The sequence below is a fragment of the Bombina bombina genome, chromosome 4, assembly GCF_027579735.1.
Source record: "Bombina bombina isolate aBomBom1 chromosome 4, aBomBom1.pri, whole genome shotgun sequence".
Taxonomy (NCBI): Eukaryota; Metazoa; Chordata; class Amphibia; order Anura; family Bombinatoridae; genus Bombina; species Bombina bombina.
This window is the reverse complement of record NC_069502.1, coordinates 717,033,285-717,049,631: the sequence shown is the minus strand read 5'-3', so window position 1 is coordinate 717,049,631 and position 16,347 is coordinate 717,033,285. Positions and strand designations below refer to the sequence as shown.

The window sequence follows — 16,347 nt, the reverse complement described above, 5'->3', positions numbered from 1 at the left end:
AAATTGCATGCTCTATCTAAATCACAAAAGAAAAAAATTTGGGTTCAGTGTCCCTTTAAATGAAGTAAGGAGGGCAGTTTGCTTACGCAAGACCATTTGTGACAATTTCACTCTCTCTGTTATTCCATCAGATAGCCAGCAGCATCTATGTTTTATTAATAAACAGAGTCATTGTATACTAAAATAAATCATCTACCCTGCACCTGTCATTACTGAAGCTCAAATAACATCACACAATAGCCAAGGCTGGAACCTTGGAGAGTTCTATTGAGGATTTGATTAAAGTACATAGGAATTGCCCAGTACAGAACTGATATTATATATATTACAGGGAGTCCCATTGTCCCATATCCTGAAATATTTTTCTTCTTTTTTTTCTATAAAAATGTCAACCAGTTCTATATTTCTCTACAAAAAATGAAAAACTGGTTTAAAATATTTGAATCTGCAGCGCCACCTACTGGAGAATGAGCCAAAATAGTATAGAATGATGCTCTAATTCATTAGAGAATGTGATTTTAAGACTATTAACCCTAAACTACTATGTGTTTAACCCCTACAAACACACATTAGAAGTGACGCTTGGGACCCGCAGAGCACTGCTGGTTCCAAGTAGAAACTGCCACTGATCTAAATCAGCAAGGTTAGTTACACAGCTTAGTCATGCATCTAGCACTTCTGATTGGATCAGTGGTGGTTTCCACTCTGGACCAACAGGTCTCGAGCAGTACTTTAATGGTGTGTTTAACCCCTTTGGTCTCCGGGTATGTAAACATACCCGGAGACCACTAACGCTTACTATATGCCTAGCGTCTAATCAAAAGGAAGGATTTTAAATTGAGGTCACAATATGTGTCGGATGTAATCAATGCTATTTACATGATAAAGTAACAAATTACTACATATGTATCAGATTTCAAGCCATGATAAATACAGATGTCATTTATTCAACATTTTAATATATGAAGTATTACCATATTGTATGTATAAACCCCATAAGTCATGCTAGGATGAAGTACAAATTTAAAACAATCAATGCACACATCATACGGCCCATATATAAAGCCCACATTCTATGACCAATATATTGGGCTATATTTACAAAATCAGGCCGGATGACTGATGAGATTATAAATACCAACCCAAATATATACTAGACCAACAACGAAATAAGCAATCTGTTTTTTTTTTAAATATGCTTCATGTCTGCATGAGGCATGCATAGAAACTTCACAAACAGAGAGAAACCAGCAAACACCTTGCATAGGTCCAGCTTGTTTCAATAGAAGGGACTAAAGTCCAGAGAGATGTTAAGGCCCCTTGGGGCCAGGGTGTCCATCCGATTGATCCATTTGCTCTCAAGTTGAAGTAATTTCTTCGCTTTGTTACCACCCCTAGATAGGGGGGCACATGATCAATCAACATATATCGTAAACTTGAGAAACAATGCTTGAATTTGGTGAAGTGGCGTGCCACTGGCTGATCTGATTCGCCCTTTGTCAATGCCTCCCAAATGGTGAATCGTGGTTTATCCTTCATACCACCGAAGAGTGATCCCTTTGACATGTTGGTCAATGTTCATAGACTGCAAAGGCAGTTGAAACTTAGAGATCACTTTAGGGATAAAGTCCTGGGGCTACCACATTCAAAAAACCTTCCACTTTTGAACCTCCAAATACACATAAATCAATTAGGAGTTTTACATGTATGCTTAGTCACGACATCAGGGAGACCCCACAACACCATACCTATTCCAATCTTAGCATTGATGAATCTAGAGCCATGTCAAATTTAAGCAATGACACATCCATCATTATCCGCCCAGCTGATAAGGGTGGATCAATTGTGATTCAAAACTATGCAGACTACTATAGAAGTGAGGCTCTTAGACAGTTATCCGATACCAATGTTTACGTTAAATTAAGGGGCAACCCGACTACACCTTTTAAACGTATAATTGATTGGTATCTTAATAGGGACATGAAGCTGGAATAGTCAGCGAACAGGAACTATCATTTTTGATCACACTATACCCTAGGGTACCGATATTATATCTGTTACCTAAGGTTCACAAAACTTTGATTAATCCACCTGGTAGGCCTATTGTGTCTGCAAGGGCTCTATACTATCGAGTTTGGCTATCTATATTGACTCTATATTGACTGTCAAGGATATTCGTGCCTATCTCCAAGATTCTCCAAATAGGATTAAAATCCTTAGTGGTTATCCAAATTTACAGGGTGAGGACGTCCTGGTCACCATGGCCGTTGACAGCCTTTATACTGTGATTCCCCATGGTGAGGGGGTCGCAGCTGTCAGGTCCATGGTGACTATGAATCCCCTGTATAGTGGTCCTTCTATTGAATTTTTATGTGAATTATTGACTCTTTGCCTTGAGAAGAACTACTTCAAATTCAAAAATGACTTTTTTTTTCAGATTGCAGGGACCACCATGGGTTCGAACGTGACACCCACTTATGCTAATTTGTACATGGCTTGGTATGAACGTAAGCTTATGAAGCCATTTGAACACTCAAGCGTACAATATTACACACCGTACATCGATGATGGAACTGCATGAGTGGGTGTCACGTTTGAACTGCACGATAAGTCCAATTAGATTTAAACTTGAGTATTATTTGCAGATTGTACATTTTCTAGATCTCAACATTTTTAAGATTGAGGCCTGTAGTGAATACCGGTTTGGCACGTCATTATATAATAAGCCGACAGACCGCTACTCCTTATTGGATGCTAGAAGTTTTCACCCCAGACATAAAAAAAAGGGGGATCATTATTTTGCACCTCATTCAGGTTTTTAGGAATAACAGTGAGATACCCATTAGGCAGACACAACTGGCAGAGATGGGAGAGAAACTTGCCTCAAGGGGATATGCCAGAGATGAAATTGGACGGAGCCAGGAGAGGTTGTTGAACACCAGTGGTGATGAATTGGCCAAAAGTATGGACAATACGGATACTGGACAACAGTTGAATTTGGTAACAGCATACGTACCCACATGTGACATCTTGGCGAAATCTGTGCAACGACATTAGCCAGTTGTGGAAATGGATACCACACTACCTTTTCAGAGAATGACGGTCCCCCGAATAGTCTACCGTAGGGCTAGCAACCTAAGAGATCTGTTGGTCAAAACAGACCCAGTTGATCGTTATATGAAGGAAACATGGTTGAAAACAACAAAGAAAGGTTGCTTCCCTTGTGGTAGTTGTATTACCTGCAATGGTATGCTTAGGTGGGTTCGTATTTACAACATCCACACAATAACCACAGATACACCATACGCCATAGATTATCCTGCACCAGCACCTATGTTGTTTACATGCTGATATGCCCATGCTCCAGGGTTTACATCGAGAAGACGGTAACTACCTTCCGTGAAAGGATGGCTAACCACCGTTACGCCATTCGGGAGGCATTGACCAAGGGCGAATCAGATCAGCCAGTGGCATGCCACTTCACCAAATTCAAGCATAGTGTCTCAAGTTTACGATCTATGTTGATTGATCATGTGCCCCCTCCCCTATCTAGGGGTGGTAACAGAGCAAATAAATTACTTCAACTTGAGAGCAAATGGATCAATCGGAATGGACACCCTGGCCCAAGGGGCCTTAACACCTCTCTTCTATTGAAAAAAGCTGGACCTATGCCAGGTGTTTGCTGGGTTTTCTCTGTTTGTGAAGTTTCTATGCATGCCTCATGCAGACATGAAGCATATTTAAGAAAACAGATTGCGTATTTCGTTGTTGGTCTAGTATATATTTGGGTTGGTATTTATAATAAAACGAAATGTCAGTTGCTGTTGTTTAAATAAAAAGTCTCTTTATTGAAAATTATTTAAAACATGGAGGGTGCATACCCTATAGAAAAAAGAAAGATATGCACCCTCCATGTTTTAAATAATTTTCAATAAAGAGACTTTTTATTTAAACAACAGCAACTGACATTTCGTTTTATTTTTCTGAGCTGGAATATTTTGCCCAGGTCAGTTTGCTGTTGTATCACCTAAGCTGCACTGCGGTCCGGATTGCCTAAACCCTCTCCCTGGATAAAGACTTTTTTGGCTCCCCAAAAACTACAACATTACAGCATCTATAAAGCATTTGGAACATATTGTTGAAGATATCGTCTCACTGCTTCCCATATGTATACGTACAGTGGGATCTGAAAGGCAGTCAGAAGGAATACGCCGATTGGTCCACGCTCCCTCAGGCTCCATTCCCAGTGTACCTATCGAAAACCGCAAACAGACAAGTGGACCCGGAAGTGACATCACGCCACACGTGGGTGAGACGGGAGACGCTGAATCCGCATGGTGTGGATGGACGAGGGTCCGGAACAGCGTATAGAAGGACCAAGGAGTTCAGGTCAGAGGTACTGGGGCACGGAGGGAGCGGAGGTACGCATAGTGTACATGGGCAACAAAGTTGATTACGGATTACCTGACTTTGCCATATGTGTGGGACCTTCTTTGAATGCTGTTTGCTAATTTGGCCATACTGGGTCTTATGTTGTGAATCGGGGATATGCTGAACACAGTGATTTAGTATTATACAAAGAAAGAAAAATATATAAAACACAATGCTTATCTTTGGTCTTTATTTCTTCCATGAGAGAGGGAGGCGTAACATTGCAATTGCAATTTTGATTACCACTGGGATTACAAAAAGAATATATATGTCTTTTTACATCTGGACTTTAAGTTAAAGCAGTAAATAGTTTGTTCTGTTGCGTTAAACCATTTTTTCTCTTGCTTTGGTATTTATAATCTCATCAGTCATCCGGTCACAGAATGTGGGCTTTATATATGGGCAGTATGATGTGTGCATTGATTGTTTTAAATTGGTACTTCATTGCAGCATTACTTATGGGGTTTATACATACAATATGGTAATACTTCATATATTAAAATGTTCGATGTTGAATAAATTACATCTGTATTTATCACGGATTGAAATCTGTTACATATGTAGTAATGTGTTACTTTATCATGTAAATAGCATTGATTAAATCCGACACATACTGTAACCTCAATGTAAAATCCTTCCTTTTGATTAGATGCTAGGCATATACTAAGCGTTAGTGGTCTCCGGGTATGTTTACATAGCGTTGCTGTGGCTATGTGTTAACATATGTCATGACGTTACGAGCGATGGCGCTCGTCGATGACGTCACACACACGTGGGTGTAGGATAGCGGTACGCTTACTATTGCAAAGTGGCTATAAAAGGTTGGTTACTATGTCTACTTGTCACTGGTTTTTAGGTTTATCTGTTTGATAACCTTTTATGACATTTGACAAAGCCGCAGGAATGCGCCAAAACGTTATGTCTTTTATATTATACTAAATAAAATGTATCTTTTTACAAGACCATTGAGTGCCTGTGCTTGGGACTTTCATAGATATATATATATATATATATATATATATATATATATATATATATATATATATATATATATATATATATATATATATACATATATATATATACACACACACATATACACAGTATCAAAACAAATATAAAAATATTTGTTTCAATTGAACAGGGAGATCGGGTAAAGAAATAACACATTAAAGGGACAGTCTACACCAGAATTTTTATTGTTTTAAAAGATAGATAATCCCTTTATTACCCATTCCCCAGTTTTGCATAACCAATACAGTTATATTAATATACTTTTAACCTCTGTGATTACCTTGTATCTAAGCCTCTGCAAACTGCCTCCTTATTTCAGTTATTTTGACAGACTTGCAGTTTAGCCAATCAGTGCCTGCTCCCAGATAACTTCACGTGCACAAGCACAGTGTTATCTATATGAAATACATGAACTAACACCATCTAGTGGTGAAAAACTGTTAAAATGCATTCTGAAAAGAGGTGGCCTTCAAGGTCTAAGAAACTAGCATATGAACCTCCTAGGTTAAGCTTTCAACTAAGAATTCGAAGAGAACAAAGCAAAATTGGTGATAAAAGTAAATTGGAAAATTGTTTAAAATTACATGCCCTATCTGAATCATGGAAGTTTTTTTTGGCCTAGACTGTCCTTTTAAAATGTCAGACATTATACCAACATGGTGTATACACCTAAGAAATATTTTACTTTTCTGGCCTCACCATTGGCTTATTTCCATGTTACACCCAATCTCTTTTAGAAATACAGAATACTAACAAGGCTGTTCAGACACACCCCAGACTTGTCAAGAGATTTTATTTACAGCATGGTATAAATATGTTGACATCAAAGTAAAAAAATTAATTCATCTCATTTTAATATTGAAGATTTTTTTCTTAGGTTATATTTGGATGTTATGTTACTCATATAAACATTTCTGAAATTTCCCCACAGAACAATGTCTAAGATTTATATTGCTTGAAAGGCAAGGTTTAAATGTAGGTTGTAAAGCATTAATCAAGGAATTTCCATAGTAACGTAAACCGCAAGTTTCGGTTATCCGGCTGTCATGCTGGGTTAGTGCTGTTAAGTGTTCATTTAAATTCACTCAAATATGGAATATTCTTCAAATCACTTTCTCATATAATATTTTATTTACGATAAAACATTCACAGAGTAAGAGTAATCTATTTTACTTGGGTTGATTGTCTTTTTCCCCAGTGTTTCATAAAAAGATTTACAAAAAACGCTCTCTCTTACCTGCCATCTTGTCCACGATAATCTTGTTTATCCATCCGAATCATTGGTTTGACCATGCCCCGCTCTGCCGTGCCAGACATCCTATCAGTGTCCATTTTATTGGCAACCTGAAACGTAATGTTTAGTTGTTCAATTATACCGCAGTGACTTGCTACAAAAAAATAAAATCACAGTCCATTTTCCCATTTTCATCAAAAATATGTTACTATCTAAAATGTTGTGAAAATAATTCAATATGGACATGGAAAATGAGTGTGAATTTGCAATTATTTTCGCAACTCCATTTTAGTGGAACACATTTTTAGCAAATGTAAAGTAAAAATAAATATATAAAATTATATATATATATATATATATATATATATATATATACATACATACACACACACACACACACAGTATATGTATATCATTTCCACACAACAGTTTTGTTAGAAAAAAATTAAATTACCATAAACACTCAGTGTTTTTTGTTTTTTAAATTAAACTTCACAGGTATATAAGATATTTTAAAAAATAAATAAATCTGTGGATGTTTCTATATGCAAAGATATTTGTAAGTTGATAAAAAGGGGCTGTATTTAGGTTAAAGGGATACTAAACCACTTTAATGATTCAGATAGAGCATGCAGTTTTAAGCAACTTTCTAATTTATTTAAAAAACAGGATTTTAAAGCTTAGGAGCTGGCCTATTTTTGGTTCAGAACCTGGGTTACTCTTGCTTATTGGTGGCTAAATGAAGTTACCAATAATAAGCAAGCGCTATCCAGGCTGATGAATCTAAAATGGGCTGGTTTCTAAGCTTTACATTACTGCTTTTTAAATAAAAATGGCAAGAGAATGAAGAAAAATCGATAATAGGAGTAAATAAGAAAGTTGCTTAAAATTGCCTGCTCTATACGAATCATGAAAGAAACAATATGGGTTTAGTTAAATTTAAGCAATGAAGATGCTATTAAATATGCATAACATTCATAAAAGTATTTTGCACTAGATGGATGAATTGATAGACAGATGGGTAGATCGATAGATAGACAGATAGGATAGAAAACGCAATACAACACAGTCAATAGAAGAAAATGTTTCATGGAATGTTAATGTTACAAAAAGAACTTAAAGGGTCATGAAACCAAAAATATTTCTTTCATGATTCAGACAAAGAATACAATTTTAAACAGCATTCCAATTTACTTCTATTATCTAATTTGATTCATTCTTTAGATATGCTTTGTTGAAGAAATAGCAATGCACATGGGAGAGCCAATAACAAGAGGCATCTATGTGCAGCCACCAATCAGCAGATACTGAGCACATCTAGATATGCTTTTCAACCTTGTATATCACGAGAATGAAGCAAATTAGATAACAGAAGTAAATTAGAAAACTGTTTAAAATAGCATGCTCTTTCTGAAGCATTAAAAAAAGTTTTTGGCTAGAATGTCCCTTTAAGGGTTGCAATAACGATACCTTGCTTGCTGGTAACGGTGAAACACTTAGAACATCCCCTTCCAAACCAAATGTGGTTTCTTGAACTCTGAAAATAAGCAATGCATTTATATGATAAGATAAAAAGCCCCATAATGATGCCGCATAGCAAGCACCCTTGAAGGCTGCACACAGGTTATGGTGAACAAAAGTGAATTGATCAGGTTAAATTACTTTACTTAAGACACTGAGTATTGAGATCACAAAATTCTAAAGTGTTTGTTGCTCTTGATAACACAGTTTTGAGACCACCTTCCCCAGAGGTTAGCAATCCATTTGCCTTAGCTGTACTCATTTTCGCATATTGAAGAATAAGAGAAAAATATCAATAAAAATAAATGACAGGTTACAAATATTTCTATAATGTGGTTCAGGTCTTAGCTAGTACTCAACAGGTGACACCCTTGAACCCTAAGGTGGAAGCAGCAGAATGGACCAATCCTTTTACCACCTTACAGTTGGCGTCTCTCACTATAGTTGCGCCATATCCATCACATGATGAAAAGCTAGGACAGTGCTCCTGGTGAGTGTTAGCCAGGATAAGAGGCAACAAATAGAAATTGCTGTTCAGATTCCATTTCAATATTTTGGCTCCCTAGCTAATATGACAACTAAAACCAGTGCAAATATATGGGTGAGGAAAAAAGACAAAGAAGAATATGTTGCAAAAATACAGAACATATATGATGATGTAACAGAATGTAACGTTTTGGTTTTTGCGCAAAGGGACATGAAACCCACATTTTTTTCTTTCATGATTCAGATAAAGCATGTGATTTTAAATAACTTTCCAATTTATTACTATCTGGGTTTTCATTCTCTTTGTATCCTTTGTTGAAAAGTATACCTAGGTAGGCTCAGAAGCTGCTGATTGGTGGCTACACAATAATGCCCTGTCATTGGCTTTCAGCTAGATTCCAGTAGTGCATTGCTGCTTCTTTAGCTAAAGGATACCAAGATAATGAAGCAAATTAGATAAGTATATGAAAAAGTTGATTAACATTCTATGCTCTATCTGAATAATGAATGAAAAAATGTGGGTTTCATGTCCCTTTAATGTTGGACATTTAACTTGTTATAGTGGGAAATGACCATGTTAGATACGGGCAAAGCAGCGGTTTCGGAAAACGATCATAAAAAAAATCCAAAAGAAGATAGACAACCTCTTTTTTGCATTGAGAAGTTGGTGTAACTTCAGTAGATTTAACCACTCCACAACCAAGCTGCCAACCTCAGTTTCTGTGGATTTGGACTGGAATATATACAGACAATCTAATTATATATGGGAATATAATATGTCTTTATTAGATCATTTTTAAATAATATATATAATTTAAAGGGACAGTCTACTCTCGAATTCTTATTGTTAGACAATCCCTTTATTACCCTTTGCCCACTTTTTACCTCTGTGATTACCTTATCCTCTGAAAGCTGCCCCCTTATCTCAGTGCTATTTACAGACTTGCATTTTAGCCAAACAGTGCTGAGTCATTCGTAACTCCACAGGCGTGAGCACAATGTTATCTATATGACATATTAACTAGAACTGTCTAGTTGTAAAAAGCTAATAAAATGCACTTAGATAAAGGTGGGCAGCAGGGGCTTAGAAACAGGCAGAAATTTAGAGGTTTAAATGTTATAAAGTATGTTAAAATAACAATGTTAGTTGTGCAAAGCTGAGGAATGGGTAGTAAAGGTATCATTTATCTTTTTTAACAATACCAATTTTGGAGTAGATTGTCCCTTTAACTTTTTGAAGTGAATAGCATTCCCAGGTTAGCCATTTTTTTTATATCATCTTATAAATTTGGTGACTGGTAACATTAACTACTGAAATGTATCACAAGCTAACTTCTGGATATATTCTATTGCGTTATACACCATGACATCTAAAAACATGTTTTATGTGCAATACTAAAAGGTTAGTTTATTAGGACCAAAAGATAATGTTATAATGACGAGATCTATGAGAAGTAGGCTGGTAATTTAATAGCTGGGTTAAAGTGAATGTAAACTTTGATAAATCAGTGCCCATTTTTTTTAAAATACTATTAAAAACAGGGGCACTATCATACAAGAAACGTTACATTTCAGCAATCCCCTGCACGCTTCTCACGCTGTACTTAGCACCTCAATGACGAAACCGGCCTCCTCCAATCACGGCATGGCTCATGAGATGGACGCTCTGTGGTGCCCGCCATGATTGGAGGAAGCTGGTTTCGTCATTACAGACGTAAGTACAGAGGCGCTGCGGGCAGGGGATCGCCAATCCGGCTTGGCTGAAGAAAAAGGTAAGCATTAAAAAAAATATGCTGCAATGTAAAGTTTAATGAATGAAAGTGCCCCTGTTTTTAATAGTATTTTTAAAAACAAGGCACTGGTTCATGAAAGTTTACATTCACTTTAAAGAAAAGATATTTACACATGTAATATTCCTTTCTGACCTGTAGAGGGTGCTAATAACAATGTCAAGGTAAGATGCAGAGTCTTAAAAGAGAAAAGTTCTTGAAGGAACCCTCATTAAAATGTATCATTCAGCAAATACATCACACATAGAAATAGATACTACTGATCATGTTCCATTAAAAAAAAAACTCCATTAGGATTAAATGTATTTTTTTGTAGAAATATCTTCCTCATATAAAAATGGTGTAAAATATTACCATCATTTCTTTATTTTATTTTTGTATATAAGTACTATATATACTGCAATGATGTAGACTGTAAGCTCTTCGGTGCAGGGCCCTCTTCCTTCTGTACTAGATTTGTTAGGTGTGTTGTGTTTTTGTATCTTTTCACAGATCTTTGTCATTCTATACCCCTATCTCTGTTCCCAGCGCTATGACATTGTGTTGCAATATACAAGTAAATGTTAATAATAATAAAACAATTTTGGGTCCAGATGGATGTTTTTAATTGTGCAGGCGATTGTAATCTGTCATTTACTACTTAGGGCTTGATTTATCAAAGCCCTACGGCTGCAAGTTCTCACAAGAACTTTCTCGCCGTAATTTAACAAGCAGCGGTCACCAGACCGCCACTTCCTTTACCTCTTCGCCACTAAGGTGGTGAAATTCAATCTACGCGGTCGAGTCTGACAGAGGAGATTGACAGCTCCTGCCCGCGCGTGATTGGCTGTGTGCGGGCAGGGGGCGGGATTGCACGCGAGCGCAAAATTGCGCTCGTGTGCAATGGTGATTACCTGGTTATTACTCACCATACTATTGGTTTTCCTACTGTGCCTGCATCACTCTCTTTAAAGGCATTTAACCCCTTACAAGGTCCAGTTAGTGAAGCTTTGCATGTTCACATTGGGCGCCACCATCTTGGAACTTTAAGTATTCTTACACCCTGTGACACAATGCCCATTCACAGACCAGTAACATTGTTGTATTTTTGATAAGCCATATTGTGCACTTCATTTTAGTAAGCACAGTACAAAGCTGGAACTGTATATTTATGTAGTAGATGCATTGCTCTATATCAGTAGTCTCAAAGTACTGGGGCCATATGCAGCCCTCAAGATAGTTTAATCTGGCCCTCCATTGTTTATTAGGTAAATTCTTAATTTGGCACCATCAATTTTTTTAGGGTTCTAATTGGTGTAACAAGTTTATTTTCTTCTATATAGGCACTGATAAACATAAATACAAGCAATGTCCAGTGTAGACTCCAATTATGCACTGCTTAGATAAATGTCACTTTTATTCAGTTCCAGAGAGATCACTTCATTTGGCACTCACAAGATAAATACACACAACTGTGTATATCTAATGAGGGCATTAAAGGAACTCCCATCATGCACTACTACTCATGTCACTTCCAGTTTCTAATATATCCAGTTCCAGAGCACTCACTCTGTTCAAGTGGCCCCATTGAAGAACACTTGGCCAGTGGCCCCCGGATACAATGAGACTGATGCCCCTGCTCTATCCTGAGGGCTTTTATATACGGTATATAAAACTTTTAAACAGTGTTTTATTTTAAAAAAATAAATAAAATCTTCCCTTCTCTATTGCGCAAGCTAAACTGAAGTGCAAGGTACAGCTGTCAAAAAGCCAACAATGCCTGTCACTGATCCGTGAATGTGCACCACTTCTGTCACAGGTAACAACAATACGTGCGCAACCATTCTGTGGAGGGTATGTTCACTGCTGGGCACAACTTCACGTGAGTTACATGAGGCTCTTCACGAGCAGCGAATAAGTGCGCGGATCTCATAAAAATTACTGTTTGCTTTGTCTTTATTATTTTCTTAAAGGGACAGTTCACCCAAACATGTTCTTCCTTTTAAATTATTCCCAATGATCCTTTTAACCTGCTAGGGTGTATTAACCCCTTAATGACCGAGGACGTGCAGGGTACGTCCTCAAAAAAAAGGCAGTTAATGCCTGAGGACGTACCCTGCACGTCCTCTGTGTGGAAAGCAGCTGGAAGCGATCCTGATCGCTTCCAGCTGCTTTCCGGTTATTGCAGTGATGCCTCGATATGGAGGCATCCTGCAATAACCTTACATGGCCTTCCGGTGCAGAGAGAGCCACTCTGTGGCCCTCTCTGCACCGGACATCGATGGCCGGTATCGTTGGTGGGTGGGAGCCGGCTTGGGAGGCGGGTGGGCGGCCATCGGTGTGTGCTGCTTAGTCAAGGGGGGGCGGGATCGGGGGCGGGAATGTTAGGGGGCGCGCGCGGGCGCGCGCGCGCGTGCACGGAGGGTGGCGGGCGGGCGCGTGCACGGGCGGGAGCGGGTGGGAACCGCTACACTACGGCAAAGAAATGCCCAAATCTTTAATAAGAAATGCCAAAATCTCACAAAAAGAGATCGTGGAGGGGTGGGGGGTTGGTTTGGTGTGGGGGGAAGCTACACTACAGAAAAAATTAGTAAAAATAAAAAAAAAAGCATGTTTTCTTCTAAACTGGGTACTGGCAGACAGCTGCCAGTACCCAAGATGGCGCAGATTAAGTTAGAGTGGGAGGGTTATAGAGCTGTTTGGGGGGGATCAGTGAGGTTAGGGGCTAAGGGGGGATAGTACACAGCAGCATATGTAAATATGCTTTTTTTAAAACACACAAAAAAAACCAAATATAGCTTTTATTTTAGTACTGGCAGACTTTCTGCCAGTACTTAAGATGGCGGGGACAATTGTGGGGTGGGGGAGGGAAGAGAGCTGTTTGGGAGGGATCAGGGGGTCTGATGTTTCAGGTGGGAGGCTGAGCTCTACTCTAAATGTGATATTAACCCTGCAAGCTCCCTACAAGCTACCTAATTAACCCCTTCACTGCTAGCTATAATACACGTGTGATGCGCAGCGGCATTTAGCGGCCTTCTAAATACCAAAAAGCAACGCCAAAGCCATATATGTCTGCTATTTCTGAACAAAGGGGATCCCAGAGAAGCATTTACAACCATTTGTGCCATAACTGCACAAGCTGTTTGTAAATGATTTCAGTGAGAAACCTAAAATTGTGAAAAATGTTACGTTTTTTTTAATTTGATCGCATTTGGCGGTGAAATGGTGGCATGAAATATACCAAAATGGGCCTAGATCAATACTTGGGGTTGTCTACTACACTACACTAAAGCTAAAATTACCCCAAAAAGCTCCCTACATGCTCCCTAATTAACCCCTTCACTGCTGGGCATAATACACGTGTGGTGCGCAGTGGCATTTAGTGGCATTCTAATTACCAAAAAGCAACACCAAAGCCATATAAGTCTGCTATTTCTGAACAAAGGGGATCCCAGAGAACAATTTACAACCATTTGTGCCATAATTGCACAAGCTGTTTGTAAATAATTTCAGTGAGAAACCTAAAGTTTGTGAAAAAATTTGTGAAAAAGTGAACAATTTTTTTTATTTGATCGCATTTGGCGGTGAAATGGTGGCATGAAATATACAAAAATGGGCCTAGATCAATACTTTGGGATGTCTACTAAAAAAAAATATATATATGTCAATAGATATTCAGAGATTCTTGAAAGATATTAGTGTTCTAATGTAACTAGCGCTAATTTTGAAAAAAAATGGTTTGGAAATAGCAAAGTGCTATTTGTATTTATTGCCCTATAACTTGCAAAAAAAGTAAAGAACATGTAAACATTGGGTATTTCTAAACTCAGGACAAAATTTAGAAACTATTTAGCATGGGTGTTTTTTGGTGGTTGTAGATATGTAACAGATTTTGGGGGTCAAAGTTAGAAAAAGTGTGTTTTTTTCCATTTTTCCTCATATTTTATAATTTTTTTTATAGTAAATTATAAGATATGATGAAAATAATGGTATCTTTAGAAAGTCCATTTAATGGCGAGAAAAACGGTATATAATATGTGTGGGTACAGTAAATGAGCAAGAGGAAAATTACAGCTAAACACAAACACCGCAAAAATGTAAAAATAGCCTTGGTCCCAAACGGACAGAAAATGGAAAAGTGCTGTGGTCATTAAGGGGTTAAATTGGTTACAAGTAGCTCCTTTACTCCTATTTCAGCATTTGAAATAGCTGATTTAGCCTGTGGTATCGCCACCTATACTGAACAAATTAATACTGGAGTATGGGCTATTGAATAGCCTAAGCATACACAGCCAGCAGAAAAGATTACACTCTCAGTGGGATGCAGGATAGTTAAGTAATAAAGTGATCATTTTCCATTGTTCTCTCTATGTATTGAGCGTTGGTGTTCCAGCCAAATAAAAGTTAAGGAAGCAAGTCTGTTTACACAAACTTAGAACATAATGAGATCTGATATCACCTTTAAGTTCAACCCATTGTAATAGGCTGTGGTTTCAAAGCACAAAATCAGCTATTTCATATACGCAAATAAGCATGAAAATGGAATTTCTCAAATATTTTATACTCTGCAGTTGGTATAACAAGTCATTTAAAATACATTAATGGAAAAACAATTTTACAGTGTACTGTCCCTTTAATAAACATTTTTTATAATAGGACTGTTTCTGCTGCTACATTATCATATTGCCAGGAGGTGGGAGCAATGTGGATGGCTTTGATCCGTAGTGGATTCTAGTTACGTTGGTGATCTAAGAAGAAAAAAAGTGCTCCAGTATCCTCCTGATTCAGGACATTAAATGTACACAATGGAGCAACGCCTTGTTTGGAAACAGCTGGAAAGCGATACAGTAGTGAATGTACTAAGATTTTCTAAAGGTTTCGACTTTTCCTCCACATCTCTGGACTGTAGAAAATGCGTCCTATCCTTGTGAACAAAAAGTTAACTTGGAAACTAAAGGTCTTTTTCAACTAAACAAAGTATATTATTCATAATAAAATATACTTGCAGCAATGTAAAGCTTAGGAGCTAGCCCATTTTAGATTCAGCACCCTGGATAGCGCTTGCTTATTAGTGGCTACATTTAGCCATCAATAAGCAAGCGTAACCCAGGTTCTGATCAATAGTTTGATATGACATTGAATTTAAAAGTTGCCTTAAAAAAAACACAAATTATGATTCTGCCCTTCACACTCACCCAGGTTTGCTCCTCTGCCCTCTAACCATCTGGCCAGTGTCTGAACTCCTTTTACCCAATATTTGGTCATGGTTAGGGTCCACAAATTTAAACACATGCGACGAGCCAAACTGCACCTTGACCCCACTATGCAACATTGTGGTCTCAGTAATACGTTGTCCATCAACATATGTATCAGCCTCTATGCTCCTCGGGGTGACAGTGACTACTCCATCCATATTATTAAGATCACAGTGATGAGGTTGTATTCCAGGGCCAAACAACTGCAACATAAAATATGCATCTATCAAAGATTAGCCAGCGGTAAAAGAAAATAAATACATAGATACTGTCATGCTCCCAGGACTGGCTGAGATGTACTTATTATTTGTTATAGAGGGTTTATATTTTCTTACATGACTGTCTTAGGAACTGTGTTTAGAAAATGTAATTACATTCCTTCTATCACATTTATCTGTAACACGCTTTGAAAAAGCTACAGAATTAAGATTGCCACCTCAGCCATGCTTTCCTGGACACTTATGAGCTATACATGCTGCAGGGTGTGCAGGGGGGAACATGAATAGTGCTGTCCATGATCACTATACGTGTGCTGTTCAGGGTTCAATTCATACTTCCCTCTGCACACCCTGCAGTATGTATAACTCATAAGTGCCCAGGAACACATGGCTGAGGAGACAACCCTATACAGAATGCT

At 37.9% G+C, this 16,347-nt stretch overlaps 1 protein-coding gene across 1 annotated transcript in view; it reads right to left on the bottom strand.

Moving 5' to 3' along the window:
• The window catches only part of AFDN (afadin, adherens junction formation factor), a 502,926-nt gene that overhangs the window by 265,765 nt on the left and 220,814 nt on the right, over positions 1-16,347 (bottom strand). The window contains exons 10-12 of the mRNA XM_053710918.1: positions 15,651-15,913; positions 8,150-8,216; positions 6,683-6,789 (exon numbers count right to left, since the gene is read on the bottom strand). Of these exons, the coding sequence (XP_053566893.1) occupies positions 6,683-6,789; positions 8,150-8,216; positions 15,651-15,913 (437 nt within the window). The remainder of the gene's footprint in view (positions 1-6,682; positions 6,790-8,149; positions 8,217-15,650; positions 15,914-16,347) is intronic.